We start from the raw sequence: 17,728 nt of genomic DNA on the forward strand, positions 1-17,728 counted from the left end.
GACGTCTCTAACGTGATTTAATAGTGGACAGATTATTGAGCTGGTGACTTAAGACAGCGTGATCAGGGACGGCTTCACTGAAGAGGTGACTTTTAAAAACATTATTTATTCTTCCTTTTGATTGTATCGAGTCTTCGTTGCCATGTGGAGGCTTTCTCTAGTTGCAGTGTGTGGGCTTCTCATTAAGGTTGTGGAGCACAGGTTCTAGGCCGTTGGGCTTCAGCAGCTGCAGCATCTGGGCTCAGTAGTTGTGGCTCATGGGCATAGTTGCTCTGCTCTGTGGTATCCTCCAGGACCAGGAATCAAACCTGTGTCCCCTGCATTGGCAGGCGGACTCTTATCCACTGCACCACCGGGAGGTCTGAGGAGGTAACTTCTGAGCCAGGACCTGGGGTGGAGAAAGCTTGGTGTGTTCAAGCAAGGTCATGTTTAGTCTCTAAAAAAACTGTCATACCCTTCCAGAAAGTGGCTATATCATTTTACATTCCCATCAGGAATACTTGAGAAGCTGTTTCTCCATCTATTCACCAGCATTTGATATTACTACTCTTTTTAAATTTTAGCCATCCTGGTAGGTGTGCAAATAGGAAATTTGAACTTCTCTAACGATGGACGCGAGTCTGAGTGAACTCTGAGAGTTGGTCATGGACAGGAAGGCCTGGCATGCTGCAATTCATGGGGTCACAAAGAGTCAGACACGACTGAGCCACTGAACTGAATGGTTAATGAGGTTGGGTATCCTTTTTCATGCTCAATTTGCCACCTACATTAGTGAAACTCGTGTCCTTTGCCCATTTTCAAATTGGATTGAACTAGATTTTAAGCGGGGATGAGACATGATCTGTTTTACAAAGATCACTCTAACTGCTTTGAGAATTAACTAAGGGGCCCAAACGGTGACACAGGCGGAGCAGGAGGCAGTGTGGAAGTTCAGGAGACAGATGATGGGGACTGGGGCTGGGTGTCAGCGCTGAAGATGCAGAAATAGGGACCCATTCTGGAATATTCAGTCGTTTGGAGGTAGAGCTTGCAAGACTTGCAGGCTCCTGGAATATTACTTTACAGAAGGAGAAGCGTGTTTGGGAGAAGGGGAATCACGACTCTAGACTTAAGTCTGAGTTGCCTGTCACTGACTAGGGGAGATCTCAGGTCGGCTGTTGGAGGGAGAGGTCACAGATAATGAGGGCTTGACCTAGGGCAGTGGCCCACAGAGGAAAGGAGGGATTTGAGCGGCACTGGGAGGGGAAGATTAGCAGGAAGCGGTGACTGGCTGAATAGCAAACTGGGGTTGGGACATGGAAGTTTCTGACTTCCACGACTGACGACGCGGGGGCCCAGGCGCCCAGAAAAGTGAAGTCGACCCAGCAGCCCTGCTCCGAAGGACGCTCCACGAAAGCGGAGGTGCAGGGAGGCTCGACCACAATTCGCTGTAACCTGAGCCAAGCTCCGGCGGAAGGGCGGCCAGGGACCGATCAAAAGGGTCAGCTCCGGGGACTGGGCGAGACCGCGAGAACTTTGTCCTCCTTAGGCTGAAGCCGGCGGGAGTCCCGGAGGACGTGTAATTTGAGCAGAGCTTCCAAGGTCACGCGGAGACGCGCGAGGCCTTTGATGAAAGAGCTACTTCAGGGTTTGAAGGGTAGGCGTCCAACAGCGGAACTCAAGAAAGAACGCGGGGAGCGGCGGGACCCGGGGCCGCGGCGGGACCCGGGGCAGCGGCAGGGCGTCCACTCGGCAATCTTCGGCTGAGGTTCGGCCACCCCCGCCCCCCTAACTTCAGCCTCAGCCTCGAGCTCAGGGCCGATCCGGAAACAGCCGAGCGGATCCGGAAACAGCCGAGAAGACCCGGAAGCGGTGAGCGCCGTCACCAGGGAGTGCGGGAACCCGCCGTTTGCGCGGAGGCAATGGCGGCAGCTGCGCCGGCGGCCGCGGGCGAGGATGGCCGGCGGCGGCTGCCAGGGGCCGGTACGTGAGGGCTCGTCCGTGCACGCGAGGGGCGGTGAGGCCGGAGGCGGGGCCGAGTTCGGCGTCGCTGGATGGGGGGGGGAGTGGGGGGAGCCTGGAGAAAGGGGCGGGACCACGCCGCCAGGAAAAAAAGGTGGAGGGGGCGTGGTCTAGCGATGCAAGGTGGAGGGCCAGTGGCAGGTTAGAGGTGGGGCCCAGTGTGGGAGGGGCGGGGCGGGGCCAGGTGGACAAGGGGCGGGGCCACTGAAAGGGAGGGGGCGTGTCAGAAAAGAGGGGATTGGGTGAACCGAGGGAGAAAGAGGCGGGGCTCTAGACAATACGAGGCAGAGCTAGGTGAGGAGGAGGCGGGGAAGGGGCGGGGCCAGGTAAGCAGGGCGGGGTTAGGTAAAGGTGCAGGGACCTTGGCTGTAGTTCTAAATTGCAGCATTTGAGGATTTGATACCTTGGGAATATTGGGAATCAGAGTGATGAGAAAAGAGGCTGATCCCTGTTCTCCACAGCGCTGGACATCCAGCCCCAGGAGGGGGCAAAAGTTGAGGCTGAGTCTGGGGAGCTCGAGCGGCTTCGGGCTGAGCTAGCAGGCGCCCTGGCAGAAATGGAAACCATGAAGGCTGTGGCCGAGGTGAGCGAGAGCACGAAGGCCGAGGCTGTGGCGGCGGTGCAGCGGCAATGCCAAGAGGAGGTGGCCTCGCTGCAAGCCATCCTGAAAGGTGAGGCAGGTGGTCCTCCCAGACCCCCTCGGCCCCATAAGGGGGAGTGCATGACAAGAAAGGGGTCATGACCTACACCCATGGGGTAGTTTAGCAGGACTGCCTAGCACAGGCAGGCTGGGGACTCAAGAGGAAGAAACAGAAGAAGCGTGCTTTTTTAATTTGCATAGAACCCCAGGCTGGGCTCCAGCAGCAGCTCTGTCAGTTCCAGCTAAGTTTAGCTCAGAAGGCTACCTCTTCCCTGGCCTCATGTCGTTTCTTGTCCCTCACTAATGACTGATCAACCCTGAAAGTGAGCAGTTTCTCAGTTCCCTGAGAACTCGTTTGAGTCTTTGGCCTTCAGACTCAGCCCTGGGCCTCATCTCTGTAAATCTCATTATCTGATTTCCTTGCTTCCCCAAGCACCCCTACATCCTCGCACAACCTCCGCCTCCCCCAACACGCACCAACTTCCGTCTTCCCTCACGGCCTCTGTACTTGGGATACATCAACTCCCCTCGTCCCAGATCATCCAGCATCTTTTCCTCTTTTCCTGCTCTCCCCTAGTCAGAGGCCAGATTCTCTGAAATAGCTTCCAGTCACGTCCCACCCCTGCTTCCATGGCTACTGCTGTAGCGGAGCTCTCTGTCTGATCCTGCATAATGTAGCCTCAGCCTTCTTAAAAGTCTCCCTCCATAGTCTGGCCTTGACCTTGGCTTCCAGATTAAACTTCTTACAGTTCCCATCCCACCATGTCATTCCCCTTTCTAACGACCACTCCTGGCTCCAGACTTCTCTGGGCCCATATTTCGTACATTTTAGGCATCCGTGTCCCATCTGTGCAATGTGGTTGTCTCCTTATATGACTTACCTTGTAATCTGCTTGATGCTTGTTCTTCAAATAGATCCACTTTTTAAAAACTTACACACATCTATTTTAAAGGGAACTTCCTATCCATCTAAGAAACTGTGTCCTAAATAATAACGATGACCAACATTTATTGAGTGCCAGTCTTCACTGGTGGCTCAGATGGTCGAGAGTCTGCCTGCAATGTGGGAGACCTGGGTTTGATTCCTGGGTTGGAAAGATCCCCTGGAGAATGGGATAGCAGTCCACTCCAGTATTCTTGGCTAGAGAATTCCATGGACAGAGAAGCCTGGTGGGGTAGAGTCTGTGGGTTCGCATAGTCGGCCACAACAGAGCGACTGACACTTTCACTGAACTAAATACTTGATGAGTATTTAATCTTCATCAGAATTTCTATGAGGTAGGAACTGTTATCCGTCTCCATTTTACAGAGGAAGCTCTGAGGCTCAGAGAGGTTAGATAACTTGCCTAAGATTATATAGCTGGAAAGGAGAAGATTTGAACCCTGGCAGTCTGACAACAGAACCTTTACTTCTGATGTTAGTACATGTTAAAATAAGTAACTATGCAAATGAAAAATGACCATGTTCCACTCAATGTCACCTTTAACTCTCACTGACCTGATAAGATGAGTTCTAAATCCCGGCATGGCATTCTGCATCTTCACTGCTGTTCTTCCAGTGTGTCCACTATGCCCCAGCCACACCATCCACTTTCCCACCCGTGAGCCTTTGCGCCCATTACTTAATGTGTCCTTTCTGTCCTTCACCACTTGGTAGTGTCTCTCCTGGCCAGGCAGGCAGGGTCTGCCTTCTGGACCTGCTTCAGAGCGAGGGTCTCCTTCTTCTGGGACCCCCAAGGCCAGGAGTGGTCCTCTCACAAGGTCTTCTCAGACTGCTTTGTAACTTTCCACGGCTATCTTTCTCATTGGACTGTGGGCTCCTGGTGTCAGGGTTTGTGTTTGATTAATTTCTCTATTTCCAGAGCCCAGTTCAGAGTCTGGTCCAGAATGAATATTTATGACTATTATTAGATATTGCTTGTTATTCTTATGTATTAATAGCAACAGATAGCCTATCTTTAGCATTTATTATGCACCAGGAAGAGGGTTAAAGCCCTTCCCGATATCATGTCATTGGATCGTATAACAAGCCAGCAGGGTTTTCATTAGCTGAGGACATTATGCAGAGAGGCAAATTGCCCAGGAGCTTGCTGTGCTGTGTTCAGTTGCTCAGTCATATCCAAATCTTTGTGACCCCATGGACTGTAGTCCGCCAGGCTCCTCTGTCCATGGGGATTTTTCAGGCATGAATACTGGAGTAGGTTGCCATCTCCTCAGTCCAACCGCAAAGCCTACTGTCATCACCGCTATGGTAAATTGCCTTGCAGAGAGCAGCAGTGATGGAGAGCTCCCTGTTCGCCCCCAGGTAGGGCTGACGCACTGACCCTCCCTCTCCTCTGCCCTTCCTGCCCTGCCAGACTCCATCAGCAGCTATGAAGCCCAGATCACGTCTCTGAAGCAGGAGCGGCAGCAGCAGCAGCAGGACTGTGAGGAGAAGGAGCGGGAGCTGGGGCGCCTGAAGCAGCTGCTGTCTCGGGCTCACCCCCTGGACTCCTTGGAGAAGCAGATGGAAAAGGTTGGGGTTGGGATAGTCTACCTGCCCCCTCCCCGGGGACTTGAGAAGATATTGAGGCAGCCAAAGGTGACCTTGGGGCACAGGGTTTGTTGATGTCCCACTGCCACGTCACTGGGAGCAGGGCACCCAGCGATAATTCTAGGTACTAACCCTGTACTCAGCACGGGAAAATTGGGATTTCTCTGGTGGTCCACTGGTTAAGACTCCTTGCTTTCACCTCAGGGGCCACAGATTCATTCCCTGCTTGGGGAACTAAGATCCAGCATGCTGTGTGGCATGACTCAGAAAAATTAAGAAAAGTTATGTGGGGGCCCCTAACATTTAAGGATACCGCTTACGTACTAGGTATTGTGGACAGACTCAATCTCTGCAGTCTTTTCCGTAAAAGATAGGTCCATTAGATCCATGTAACAGATGAGTAAGGTGAGGCTCAAAGAAGTTTAGTCATTCTTGCCAGGTTATGCACATAAAAAGGAGCAGATCTGGGACTTTCCTGGTGGTCCAGAGGTTAAGAATCCTCCTCCTGCCAATGCAGGGGACACAGGTTTGATCCCTGGTCCCGGAAGATTCCATATGCTGAGGAGCAGCTAAGCGCATGTGCTACAGTTACTGAAACCCAAGAGCCCTAGAGCCCATGCTCCACAATGAGAGAACCCACCACAATGAGAAGCTCTTGCTTCTCACAACTAGAGAGTAGCCCCTGCTCGCTGCAACTGGAGAAAGCCCATGCTCAGCAAGGAAGACCCAGCACAGTAAAAAAAAAAAGGAGCAGATCTGGGATTTTAAAATCTAGGCAGCCTAGTTCTAAAGCTTTGTTCTTAATCTCTATGGTGCACCATCACTTTTATTCCTGCTGTCATAAACAATCATAGGAAACACATATTACCAAACTCTTCACCTTTCAGGGCTAGGTCACATCTTCCCTCATTTGAGCCTCACAGCTGCCCTGTGAGGTGGGTACTTACTCACATTATACATGAGGAATGTGAGGCTCACCTTATATGTGAAGCTCAGGGAGATGGAGTAAATCTGGTGAGAAGGACAAAGATCTAAACAGGAGCACAAGAAAGGAAGGCCTCCCACCCACAATTTGCCTGCAGGGACTGCCACTATACTTGCATTCTAAGTGTTCCTCAGGGAGTGGTTATGCAGGGTGGTGAAGGAGAAAGGCTCTGCTAAATTAAATCTGCCAGGTACGGTGGAAAGAAGCACAGGCCCAGAGTCAGGAAGTTCCGGTCCTGGCCCTGCATCCAGCCGTCATTCATCCACTGTGTGGGCATCTGCAGAGCATGTACTTCAGGGCTTCAGATGGGATCAGAGGTGTTTTGTTTGGGCCATACAGGCTTACCCTACCTGTTGGCAGTGTTCACATAAGACATTTGGAGGTTTACACTGAACTTGTCTGAGATGGGTTTTTTAATTACCCAAGAGGCAGAACTTGTATGAATTGGAAGAGGATGGATGACTGGCCAATTTCTGCCTTGGACAGCTGAGTGGATAGCAGGGTCATTGTTGTTGACCTGGTGCTAACGAGAGGAGAAATGGCAGTGTGAGTTGGTTTAGACTGGCTGTACAAGGACAGAAGAGCCTGTCCAACCTGCAAGTTGAGGTGTCCAGAGGCTGTTGACTGTACAAGTTCAACAGAATCCCAAACCTGAAAAGAGAGCAAAAGAGAAGCAGCCAGCAATATGGCAGCGATGGGAGTGTGGGAAGACATAACAGGTAGGACAAAGTTTGAAAACCCAGATCAACAGGGGCTTAAATAAGGTAGAAATGTATTTTTCTTGGGTTTTCCTGATAGCTCAGTTGGTAAAGAATCCACCTGCAATACAGAGACCCTGGTTCGATTCCTATGCCTGGAAGATCTGCTGGAGAAGGGATAGGCTACCCACTCCAGTATTCTCGCCTAGAGAATTCCATGAACTATATAGTCCGTGGGGTTGGAAAGAGTCAGACACAACTTTCACTTTTATTTTTATTAGAGTTCAGAAGTAGACATTCTAGGACTGATGTGGCAGCTCAACAAGTCGTCAGGAACTCAGGCTCCTCCTATGTTGCTGGTATGCCATAGGTAGCGTACTGCCTCATGGTCCAGGATGACTGCTTGAGCACCAGCCATCACGTCTGCATTCTAGCCAGCCAGAAGGAGGAGGAGAAGGAGGAGTAAATACAGCCTTTCCCCCTGAGGCGTTGACCTGGAAGTTACACCCAGCACGTCTGCCTACATCTCATTAGCTGAAACTTAGTCATATGACCATGCTTAGTTACAGGGAAGCTGAGAAATGTAGATGGTATTCTAGGATTCAGGTCACAAGCCCAGCTGAAAATGTGAGACTCTATGATTTAAAAAAGGGACACATGATATTGGGGGAGAAAATTATGTCACTCTACAAGTGGGCAACAGGAAGGCGGTTGTGACTTTAGCCACCTACCATGTGACCTGGGGTAAGCCTTGTAAGCGCTCCGAGCCTCTGTGTTTCCCTCTCTAAAATGGGGGTGATAGCACGTGCCTGGGAGGATTAGAACAACTGATGTGCTTGAAGGTAAAACTCTAACAGGCCTGAGGCTCCTGCAGTCGGGAGGACTGCCTGTCACTGCCCAATGCCCCTTCCCCTTCTCCAGGCCCATGAGGACTCAGAGAAGCTGCGGGAGATCGTGCTGCCCATGGAGCAGGAGATCGAGGAGCTGAAGGCGAAACTGCTGAGGGCAGAGGAGCTGATCCAAGAGATCCAGGTGAGGGGGTGGCCAGGGGGCGCTGAGGGAGGCAGGGGCGCTGCAGGACCCCAGCCCCTCAGCCTGTTCCCTGCCCCATCTCCCTAGAGACGGCCCCGGCATCCCCCTTCCCTGCACGGCTCCACGGAGTTGCTCCTGTCCCGGGACCCATCTCCCCCTCTGGAGCCTCTTGAGGAGCTGAGTGAGGACGGGGGCCCAGCAGCTGAGGCCTTCGCCCACAACTGTGATGACAGCGCCTCCATCTCTTCCTTCTCCCTTGGCGGGGGGCCCAGCGGCAGCGCCTCCCTGCCCCGCAGCCGCCAGGGCTTGAGCCCCGAGCAGGAGGAGACAGCCTCTCTGGTGTCCACGGGCACCCTGGTCCCTGAAGGCATCTACCTACCCCCTCCTGGTTACCAGCTGGTCCCAGACAACCAGTGGGAGCAGCTGCAGTTGGAGGTGAGTGGAGAGGGCAGGGTGGGCTGCCAACATGCACGCATCCGTCCATCCATCCATCCATCCATCCATCTATCTCTCCCTTCAAGTCCTTACTGAGCTAGAGCCGGGCATCCTGGAGTGAAGAAGAAAACTACCCTCTTGGAGCTTCCTCTAGTGAGGAAGCCAGGCCCATGGGCCCATGAGGAAGACAGCATCACAGGGGGAGACCCCCACCACAAAACTCAACAGGGTTGTGGAGGGACCTCCATGGCTGTCCAGTGGTTAAGATATCACCTTCCAATGCAGGGGCCACAGGTTCGATCCCTGGTCAGGGAGCTAAGATTCCGTATGCCTTGCGGCTAAAAATCCAGAACACGGAAACCACAGAAGTAACACTACAAATTCAATAAGGACTTTTAAAAATGATCAACATACCAAAAAAAATCTTTTTAAAAATTAGGATTATGAGGTAGAGACTGGCAGGGCAGGAGATCTTCCTACCTAACAAGAGAGGTGCTTTCTGAAGATCAGAGACCAAAGGATCTGCAGGTTCCAAGGCCCAGAGGATAGACATACTGTGGTGTGTCTGAGGAGCTGGAAGGCTGCCAAGGAGGGGAAGAGCGATGAGGTCAGAAAGGCAGGCAGGGGCCACAGGAGGTCGGCCTCAGCTTCGGGGCCAGCCATGAAGTTTGCGTTTCACACCAGGAGCTGTGGGAAGCCTCTGTGGAGTTTAAGGCAGGGAGAGGCCTGCTCTGCTTTGAGCTCATCATGGGTCACTGGTCTCTCTAGGTGAGGATGGATTATAATCTGGGGAAGTGGTAACAGGAGAAGCAAGGTGGCTGGTTGGAAGGGTGACGCTTGATGTAGTTTAGAGGAAAGTGGTGACTGGGACCAGGAGGTGGCGGCCAAGATGGAGACAAGTGAGTGGATTTGGAATTCATTCTGGAGGCTGCCGGGCAGGGCCTGCTGGTGGTCCGGACCCGGGTAGTGGAGGACAAAGAAGAGTCAACGTCCGTTCCCGAGCTTTCAGCTGGAACGACTGGGCGGATGCTGGCGCTGCCCAAGGAGATGCAGGAGGCAAGGCGTGAGAGGCCTGGAGAGGAGGGAGGCCTCCCCTTGGCCGTTGAGGCTGAGGCCAGGATCTATGGCAGGGGCGGCAGCTGCAGAAGGACCTGGAGAGCGTCAGCCGGGAGCGCGACGAGCTGCAGGAGGGCCTGAGACGGAGCAATGAGGACTGCGCCAAGCAGGTGGGTTCAGCCTCAGCTCCAGCCCCACAGGGCCTCTACTGCCGGCTTCCTTCTGGCCCCGCCTCACCCTCGCCCCACCTCCACCCACAGATGCAAGTCCTCCTGGCTCAGGTCCAGAACTCAGAGCAGCTGCTGCGGACCCTGCAGGGAACCGTGAGCCAGGCACAGGAGCGTGTTCAGCTGCAGATGGTGAGGGCAGGGGGGCCAGGGGGGCCAGGAGAGGAGTGGGAGGGGACTTGGTTGAGGCCCACGTGGAAAGTCGAGACACCTATCCTACGGCCTTCCCCCACCCCAATCTGCTCTGGCTTCACCCTGGAGTTGGTAAGGCTTCCTGATAAGAGGGCTTCCAGGGCACCCAGTACCGCATTTAGACAGAGCCCACCACACACTCAACTCAGTGATCTTTAAGCTAATCCCACAAGCCCAGAGCTGCAGCCTTGATGCGGTGAAATTGCAATAATGGGTCCTAGCTTGCAGAGTCATGAGGATGAAAAGCAGAGATTGCAAAATCGGATGCTTCTTGAGACAAGAGAGGCAAATGATTGAACAAGGTCTGGTGTATGGCCAGAAGGAGCAGCAGGCAAACAGAGACCCTGTAAAGGGGGCTTCATGCCCCTCGACTCTGCTGACCGCGGCACATGGGAATTCAGGCTTCATGCTGCCTGGTTTTCTCATTTGTCAAGAGAAGCCAGATCCAGATATTTGTTTGTAGTCTCCCAGGTTTTAAAGTTGTTGTTTAGTCGTTCAGTCATGTCTGACTCTTTGCGACCCCATGGACTGCAGCATGCCAGGCTTCCCTGTCCTTCTTTGTCTCCTGGAGTTTGCTCAAACTCACATCCATCGAGTCGGTGATGCCATCCAACCATTTTGTCCTCTGTCATCCCCTTCTCCTGCCGTCAATCTTTCCTAGCATCAAGGTCTTTTCTAATGAGTCAGCTCTTTGCATCAGGTGGCCAAAGTATTGAAGCTTCAGCTTCATCATCAGTCCTTGAATGAATATCCAGGGACCACATAAAACAACCGATGTGGCCTGTAGCTGCCACTGTGTGACCTCAAAATCATCGAGGAGGCTGTAGAAAGAGCTTGACATGCTTGGGCAACTAAGATCCCTCAAGCAAACAAGGGAAAAAAAATAAATAATGAGCTTGGGAGCCAAAGATGCTTACTGAAGGGTGTTTCTTCCTTTCTCAGCTGAGAAGGAGGGCGTGGGCTTCCTGGTTCTCCTTCCAGTGTCTGGGAGGAGGGCTCAGGGTCTGGCCTCACAGGAGACGCCAATCCCCTCATCGCCTCATCCTAAACTCTCCACCCCCAGGCAGAGCTGGCAAACTCCCACAAGTGCCTGAGCCACGAGGTAAAGCGCCTGACGGAGGAGAACCAAGGGCTCCGCGCTGAGCAGCCACCATCCTCAGCCCCCCGGGTCCTGGAGCAGGATGAGGGCTGGGAGGAGTCGCTGCCCAGCTCGCTGCCGGTAAGGGGGGTGTGCGCCCTTCCTCTCCACGTGCAGCGAAGCACTGGCCTGGGGCCACAGGACTCAGGGACAGGCCCAGGCTGCTGATTCAGCTGCATCACCGTGGTCAACTCATGCGGCTTTGCTAAGACTCAGTTTCCTCCTCTGCAAAATGGGGCCACAACCCTTCCCAGCATTGGCACGGAGAGAAAATGAGTTAACAGAGCGCTTGACATGAAGAGGGGCTTCTGTGGTGGCTCAGAAGGTAAAGAATCTGCCCATAATGCAGGCAGGCTACAGTCCATGGCGTCACAAAGGGTAGGACACGACTGAGTGACTAACACTTTCACTTTGACACAAAGGAAGCAGTCATTTGGCTTGTTATTTTTACTTTATCAATTCTTTTGGCCGCATAGAGCAAGCCTGTGTGCTGTCACTTCAGTCACGTCCAGCTCTTTAGGACCCTATGGGCTGTAACCCAGTAGGCCCCTCTGTCCACGGGATTCTGCAGGCAAGAATACTGGAATGGGTTGCCATGCTCTCCTCCAAGGGATCTTCATGTCTCAGGGATCAAACTGATGTCTCTTAGGTCTCCTGCACTGGCAGGAGAGTTCTTTACCACTAGTGCCACCTGGGAAGCCCAGCGCACAGCATGCAGGATCTTAATTCCCCACCCAGAGATTGAACCTGCACCTCCTGCGGTGGAAGCACCACTTCTGAAGCCCTGGACCACCAGGGAAGTCCCTGACTTATTTTTAAGTGACAGGAGGTCCACCAAATTGAATTCATCAGAATCTTTGGTTTGTTGAAAGCTATCATCATTGATCCGTGCATGGCCTCCATCCGTCAATTGACTTTATTAAGAATATGAACATCACCTGGAACCCTTCCCACCCTGAGAACCATGACTGACATCTTACGTGCGACCCTGCCCTACATTCCTTGGCTCTGCTTCTGCCGTCCCCAGCTTTATCATTCCTTTGCCCTTCTTTGGTGTCATTTTTATCATTGGGTTGGCCTAAAGAGTCGTTCCGGTTTTTCCATAACAGCACCCAGAAAAACCCAAATGAATGTTTCGGCCAACCCAACACATACACACGTCTGCCTAAACTGTGGAGTGCTCATAACTTTAGTTGTTTTTGAGCATTACAAGAGCTCCAAATCTTGCTCTGAGTAATCTGGGACTTGCACTCAACTTGCACTTGGGAGTGGTCCTGAGGGTCCTCCTCCCCGGGCTTGTGCTGCAGGAAGCAGCCATCCAAGGGTGTGTGTGTCCACCCTCCTCACCATCCCCCTTGAGTCCCTGGCCCCCAGGGCCTCTGCCCCTCCTCCCCTCCCCCCCACACACCACCCTGAAACCAGCCGGTGACTTGCTTCCTCCCAGGAGCTGCAGCAGCTGGTGCGCCGCACGAAGCAGGAGGCGCGGGCCCGCCAGCAGGCCCAGGAGCATGAGGCTGAGAGGCTGCGGATCGAGATCGTGACTCTGCGGGAGGCGCTGGACGAGGAGACGGCGGCGAGGGCCAGCCTGGAGGGGCAGCTGAGGGTGCAGCGGGAGGAGACAGGTGAGAGAGAGGGTGCCAGCCACCCATACTCCCTCCCCAGGCCAGCTCCCATGAGGACCACCCCCCGCAGCCCTGGGCTTTGGGAGGGGTGAGAGGGTGCAGGGCAAGAAGGATGAGCCTTGACCTGTCTTTCTTTCCTTCCCGCACAGAGGTGTTAGAGGGTGAGTATGGGCGGGAGCCTGTCCCCGCTGCCAGGCTGGGAGGGGAAGGAGCAAGGGTCTGGGCCTGACGTCTTGGCCCTGCCTGACTCCCCAGCCTCCCTGTGCAGCTTGAGGATGGAGATGGAGCGCATCCAGGAGGAACAGAGCAAGGTGAGGCAGGACCTGGGCCAGGCCAGGGTGACGGGGGAGGCTGGCAGCGTGGACAAGACCCTCACCAGTCCTTGCTGCCCTTTCTGTCTCCCTCAGGCCAAGCGGCAGGAGGTCCTCAGGCCGTCACAGGGCTCGGGCCGCACAGAAGAGGTCAGGATCGGGGTTGTACTAAAGGGGTAACCCTGTCCAGACATCCCATGCAGGACCCCAGCTCTATGTCCTGTGCCCCCAGGCCCAGCTCACAGACCTGCTCTCGGAGCAGCGGGCAAAGATGCTGCGGCTGCAGGCGGAGCTGGAGACCAGTGAGCAGGTGCAGCGGGATTTCGTACGACTGTCCCAGGCCCTGCAGGTACGGCGTGTCCCTTCCCCACCCGGCTGGCATGACTCCCGGCGACTTGTCCTAGGTCTTGCAAGGACAGGCCCCCGGCAAGAGGAGTCTTCTTCATCCCCCTGGGGCTGGCATGGTCTTTTCCTCTGAGCTGTTGCTCAAAAAACACTGAAGATCTTGTGTGTCCGTGTTTCTTAGTCACTCGAAGCCCATCGCCCAGGGCCTGGCTTGTGGGCATGCCGCATGCTCATCTCGTCAGTCCCGCCTGCCCCTGCCCGCCCCTCCTTGGCCTGCTGTCTGAGGACCTACTTCTTCCCTTGAAGCCAGTTTCACTGTGGGTTGGGGGAGGAGGAGTTCTGAGCCCTTGCTTCTTGTGGCTGGGGAACGGCTGGCCGGCGGGGTGGAGGCTGCATTTTCCCACCAAGGGCCCTCTGCCTCCCTTGCCGGCCCCCACAGGTGCGCCTGGAACGGATCCGCCAGGCAGGGAGCCTGGAGCAGGTGCGCAGCATCATAGACGAGGCGCCCCTTCGGGATGTCAGGGACATCAAGGACACCTGAGGGGCCAGCGCCCACCCACCCTGGAGGAGACCTCCCTTCACTCCTGAACTGTGAGGCCGAGGCTTGAGGCGGGTGGTCTCAGGATGGAGTCGTCACCCTCTCCAAGGCCGGGGTTGAGGTGATGGGGCCACTGCTGCCCTGTCCCCTGCAGCGCTCCTCCTAAGGGCGGCTGGCCTTCTGCTTCCAAAGATGACACCCGTGCGAGGGTCCCAAGCCCCTCCGTGAGCCAGCTCGGCCCTGTGGCTTTCTGGCTGCCATGATGCCTCCTGGGTTCCAACCCTCCTGCGCTCGCTGCCACCCAGACTAACAGCCACACCTGTCACCTCGCGTCCCCTTCCCCCAGGGACAGCTGCGAGTGGTGGCCGGGAGCCTTGGGGTGCGTCCCCAGGCCCCTCCACACCCGCGCCCTGGGCAGGTGGCTGCTTCCCAGACTGCGTTGACACTAAGATGCTTGTCCCCAGGGGCCCGAGCCAGGCCCCAAGATGTGTGCATGGAGACAAGGCCAGATTTTTCTGTCATTTATTTTCAATAAATAAGCAGCTCAGCTCAATCAGTCGCCTTGTCCCTGCGAGCCCCACAGGGTTGGGGAGGGGAAGTTTCACAAGGCAAAAGGGGGACAGGTTGCTGAGGGGGAAGGAGAAGTGAAGGGGACATTGTGTTTATAAACAAGAATGTCGGGGCGGGAGGAATAGGGAACATTGTGGGGGGTGGGAGGCCTGTGCCACAGCTCTGGCCGAAGATGCGTCACTATGGGGTGGGGAGGGAGGGCAAAAGGCCTGGTTGCTTCCTTCTTTCATCTTCTGGATCTGGAAGGGGAAAGGGAAGGATGAGACTTTCTCATCTTAGTGGGGGTGGGGGTGGAGCAGGACCCGAGAAGAACAGTCCCTCCCAGCTCCCTGCACACTCACCTGGAGGGCCCCCCTCACCGCAACCTCCCCAACTCACCTGTGTCCCCAGCCCCCCTCCTCCCAACCACTGCAGCCCCAGCGGCAGACAGCTCAGCGCCCAGCCAGCGCAACGCAGCGCAGCCCAGCAGACAGTGGTGCCAGACACCCGGCCCCACTAGGAAGCGCGGCGGTGGCGGCGGCGGTGGCGGCAGTGGCTCCAGGTGGAGCTGCGAGGATAAGTGACCTCGGCGCCACCTGAAGGGAGAGGGGCGGGCAAGGGGCACAGCAGCTGGGGCAAGGGCAGGAAGAGGGGTGATACCTGTGACACGGTTCAAAGAGATGGAGGAGGGGGAAACGGGTTATCCTATGGCCAGAGAGGACAGAGAGACACCGTTATCCAGGGAGGGAGGCAGGCACAGGGGCCAAGAGGGCTGGGGAGGTTGTGAGGGTGCCTAGGAGACCATGTCTGCATGGGGCTCAGAGGGGCGAGCCGCGGGAAAGGAGGGAAGGGGCCGGGTGGGCCGCTTGACGAAGGGCACGGGCTGGCGGACCCCGGGAACTCACCCACCTGAAAAGGAAGGAGAGGGGGGCAGGCACCCTCGCAGCGCGGAGGGAGGGGGCTGTGCCGGGGCTTGGGGGGGGCAGATGGGGCTCTGAGGCGGGGAGCCTCTTACCCTCCAGGTAGTTCCGAGCAACGAACTTGAGGATTTCGTCGATCCCAATGACTGGTAACGAGATCTTGAGGACCATGAGCCAATGGTACAGGTCCAGGGCTTGGAGCTTGAAGATCATCTTGGGGGGAGGCGGGAAAGGCAGTGAGAAGGAGCCCGCAGAGCTGCCACTGCCCCAGCCTGACTATCCCTCCCTCTGCATCCCTGAAGAGGCCCCCGTGGGTGAGGGGGCAGGTGGCCCCTGGCCAGAAGAAGGCTCACCGGCAGAGGGTCCACGTAGAGGATGAGGAAGTGGAGGGACATGGAGAGGCAGATGGAGCCCACCAGCCAGATGTTCACCCAGGGTGGCATCCGCATGAGGGACTGATTCTCAGACAGGCTGCAAGCGGGCGGCGGGCAGAGCCAGGGTGGGGGGCGCACGGGGGAGAGAAGTGATGAGCGGGAGGGCCGGAGGACAAAGGCGGTGGCCTCCAGACAGGCAGGGGGAGGGGGTGGGGGCCCACCTGTTGAGAGCGTTGCACATCTCGATGGTGACCAGCACAGACAAGGCCATTGTCATGGGCTCGGGGGCCTCGAAGACCTCACAGTCCACACCCTCGAAGTCAGGGTTGTGCTCCGAGCACTTCATGAAGTGAGTCTGCCGAGGGCGAGGGGAGAGGCTGGGATCCCCCAGAAGCCTCCGCACCACGCTCCTTCACTGCCCCTCCTCCCGCCTCGGTCCTGCCCTACCAGCTGGCTGTAGGTGACGTGAGGCCCATCCTCAGCGTACAGGAACCACCAGGCGGCTGCTCCCACGGTGGCTGCACCCACGTAGCCTGCGGTGGAGAGATGGGAGTTGGGGGGTGGGGCGTCAGGGCTGGGAAGATAGGAGGGCTTGAGAGGGCCTGGTGGCCATGAACAGTGGTGCAGGCAGGGGGCCCACCAGCCAGGGTGGCTGCCGTGGGGAAGCTGAGGGTGGGCAAGAAGCCCGACATTCCGCCTTGCTCACCCCCAATTGCCATGTAGCGGAAGAAGAGCCAGCCACTGATGAGGGGCTCCTTGGGGGTCCGGGGGGGTCGGTCCATGATGTCCAGGTCTGGGGGGTTGAAGCCCAGGGCTGTGGCTGGGAGCCCATCAGTCACCAGGTTCACCCACAGCAGCTGCACAGGGATCAGGGCCTCAGGAAGCCCCAGGGCGGCTGTCAGGAAGATGCTGCCAGAAGCAGGCGGTCACAGGTCTGTCCTGCCTCCCAGGCCTGTGGTCGCCCCGTCTCCCACACCAGCCACAGGTTCCCTGCTGATAGCCCTTCCCGCTGCTCACCAGACCACCTCGCCCACGTTGGAGGAGATGAGGTAGCGGATAAACTGCTTCATGTTGTTGTAGATGGCGCGGCCCTCCTCCACGGCAGCCACAATGGTGGAGAAGTTGTCGTCGGCCAGCACCATCTCAGAGGCCGTCTTGGCCACAGCAGTGCCGGATCCCATGGCAATGCCGATCTCTGCCTTCTTCAGCGCAGGGGCGTCATTGACGCCATCACCTGTCTGCAGGGAGAGAGAGAAGGTGGGAGCCGGCCCCTTCCTTGTACTCTCCTGACACTTCCATCTGGGTCCGAATTCCTCCCCTCTGCACATCTCAGCAGGGGGCCCACTCAGCCATGTCCTCCCTGGGCCCCCAGCTTCCCAAGACCGACATCTCAACAGACACTGAGCAGACCCCACGTGCCCTGGTCCCCGCACCATCGCCGTGATCTCATCGTAGGACTGCAGATACTCCACGATCTTTGACTTGTGGGAGGGCTCCACACGAGCGAAGCAGCAGGCGCGTCGGCAGGCCTCCCGCTGCTCGGCCAGGGGCAGGTCATCGAACTCCCGGCCAGTGTAGGCCCGGTCGGCCACATCGTCGTTCTCCCCGAAGATGCCAATCCGTCGGCAGATGGCAATAGCCGTGCCCTTGTTGTCCCCAGTGATCATGATTACTCGGATTCCGGCGTCTCGGCATAGTTGGATGGAGCCCATGACCTCCTTGCGGGGTGGGTCCAGCATGCCCACTACGCCAACGAATGTCAAGTCCGTCTAGTGGGACAGAGCAGAGTGACGGGCTCAGGGGACGAGGCTTGGCGGGGGTGGGAGGGAGAGCTGTGTCTGCGCCTGGTGCTCAAACTTCAGCCAGGCCTCTAAGCTCAGGGGCAGGAAACATTCCTTGTTCCCATGAGGGGCTGTGGGCCTGGTGATGCCAGGCCCATCATAGGTGGCAGATCCTGTCTTTCATAGAACTCGACCTGGAAGTGAGGGAACTGCTTTCTGCTTTCAGCTGGGCCACTTGCTTGGTCTCCAGCTTTGAGTGTTACCTGCCAGGCCACACTATTCTCTCTGTAAAATGGAGTGGACTTCTGTGCTACTCAGAGAAGGTCCACTACGAGATAAAGAGCCGGTGCC

General features: G+C 56.2%; 2 protein-coding genes and 1 long non-coding RNA gene across 7 annotated transcripts in view; 1 reads left to right on the top strand and 2 right to left on the bottom strand.

Moving 5' to 3' along the window:
• LOC114110630 (uncharacterized) lies at window positions 1-4,539 on the bottom strand. Its single transcript, XR_003586887.3, has 2 exons — window positions 4,140-4,539; window positions 1-388 (listed from the first exon to the last, which is right to left on the bottom strand). It is a non-coding gene; the product is annotated as an uncharacterized LOC114110630 (long non-coding RNA).
• Window positions 1,848-14,306, top strand: RABEP2 (rabaptin, RAB GTPase binding effector protein 2). 3 transcript variants are annotated; one of them, XM_027961751.2, is made up of 14 exons: window positions 1,848-1,962; window positions 2,463-2,672; window positions 4,999-5,156; window positions 7,779-7,889; window positions 7,977-8,324; window positions 9,455-9,550; window positions 9,641-9,739; window positions 10,863-11,018; window positions 12,382-12,559; window positions 12,709-12,720; window positions 12,815-12,870; window positions 12,967-13,020; window positions 13,103-13,219; window positions 13,655-14,306. In XM_027961751.2, exons 1-14 carry the CDS (start codon window positions 1,902-1,904, stop codon window positions 13,754-13,756), a joined length of 1,758 nt encoding a protein of 585 aa, XP_027817552.1. In that variant the 5' UTR covers window positions 1,848-1,901; the 3' UTR covers window positions 13,757-14,306. The 3 variants fall into 3 exon arrangements, with proteins under 3 accessions (XP_027817552.1, XP_060262212.1, XP_060262213.1); XM_060406229.1 differs by having other exon boundaries at window positions 13,103-14,306; XM_060406230.1 differs by lacking the exon at window positions 12,709-12,720 and having other exon boundaries at window positions 13,103-14,306.
• The window catches only part of ATP2A1 (ATPase sarcoplasmic/endoplasmic reticulum Ca2+ transporting 1), a 17,232-nt gene continuing 13,763 nt past the window's right edge, over window positions 14,260-17,728 (bottom strand). Inside the window, exons 15-23 of one of the 3 annotated variants that reach the window (XM_004020863.6) lie at window positions 17,030-17,365; window positions 16,614-16,834; window positions 16,303-16,505; window positions 16,044-16,129; window positions 15,818-15,951; window positions 15,576-15,693; window positions 15,318-15,435; window positions 14,963-15,007; window positions 14,507-14,562 (exon numbers count right to left, since the gene is read on the bottom strand). In XM_004020863.6, coding sequence (XP_004020912.1) covers window positions 15,003-15,007; window positions 15,318-15,435; window positions 15,576-15,693; window positions 15,818-15,951; window positions 16,044-16,129; window positions 16,303-16,505; window positions 16,614-16,834; window positions 17,030-17,365 — 1,221 coding nt within the window. In that variant the 3' untranslated portion in view covers window positions 14,507-14,562; window positions 14,963-15,002. Of the gene's footprint in view, window positions 15,436-15,575; window positions 15,694-15,817; window positions 15,952-16,043; window positions 16,130-16,302; window positions 16,506-16,613; window positions 16,835-17,029; window positions 17,366-17,728 lie in introns of all 3 variants that reach the window. The other 2 variants (XM_004020864.4, XM_060406224.1) reach the window with 2 other exon arrangements.

This window comes from Ovis aries, chromosome 24 (assembly GCF_016772045.2).
Source record: "Ovis aries strain OAR_USU_Benz2616 breed Rambouillet chromosome 24, ARS-UI_Ramb_v3.0, whole genome shotgun sequence".
Lineage (NCBI taxonomy): Eukaryota > Metazoa > Chordata > Mammalia > Artiodactyla > Bovidae > Ovis > Ovis aries.

What these genes read in the sequence shown, in the direction of transcription:
- RABEP2 (XM_060406229.1), top strand. Translation starts at nt 1,902, where the DNA reads ATGGCGGCAGCTGCGCCGGCGGCCGCGGGCGAGGATGGCCGGCGGCGG. An exon ending in CGCTGCCCAGCTCGCTGCCG is followed by an intron (nt 11,019 to 12,381) that starts GTAAGGGGGGTG and finishes GCTTCCTCCCAG; the next exon opens with GAGCTGCAGCAGCTGGTGCG. An exon ending in GCTCGGGCCGCACAGAAGAG is followed by an intron (nt 13,021 to 13,102) that starts GTCAGGATCGGG and finishes CTGTGCCCCCAG; the next exon opens with GCCCAGCTCACAGACCTGCT.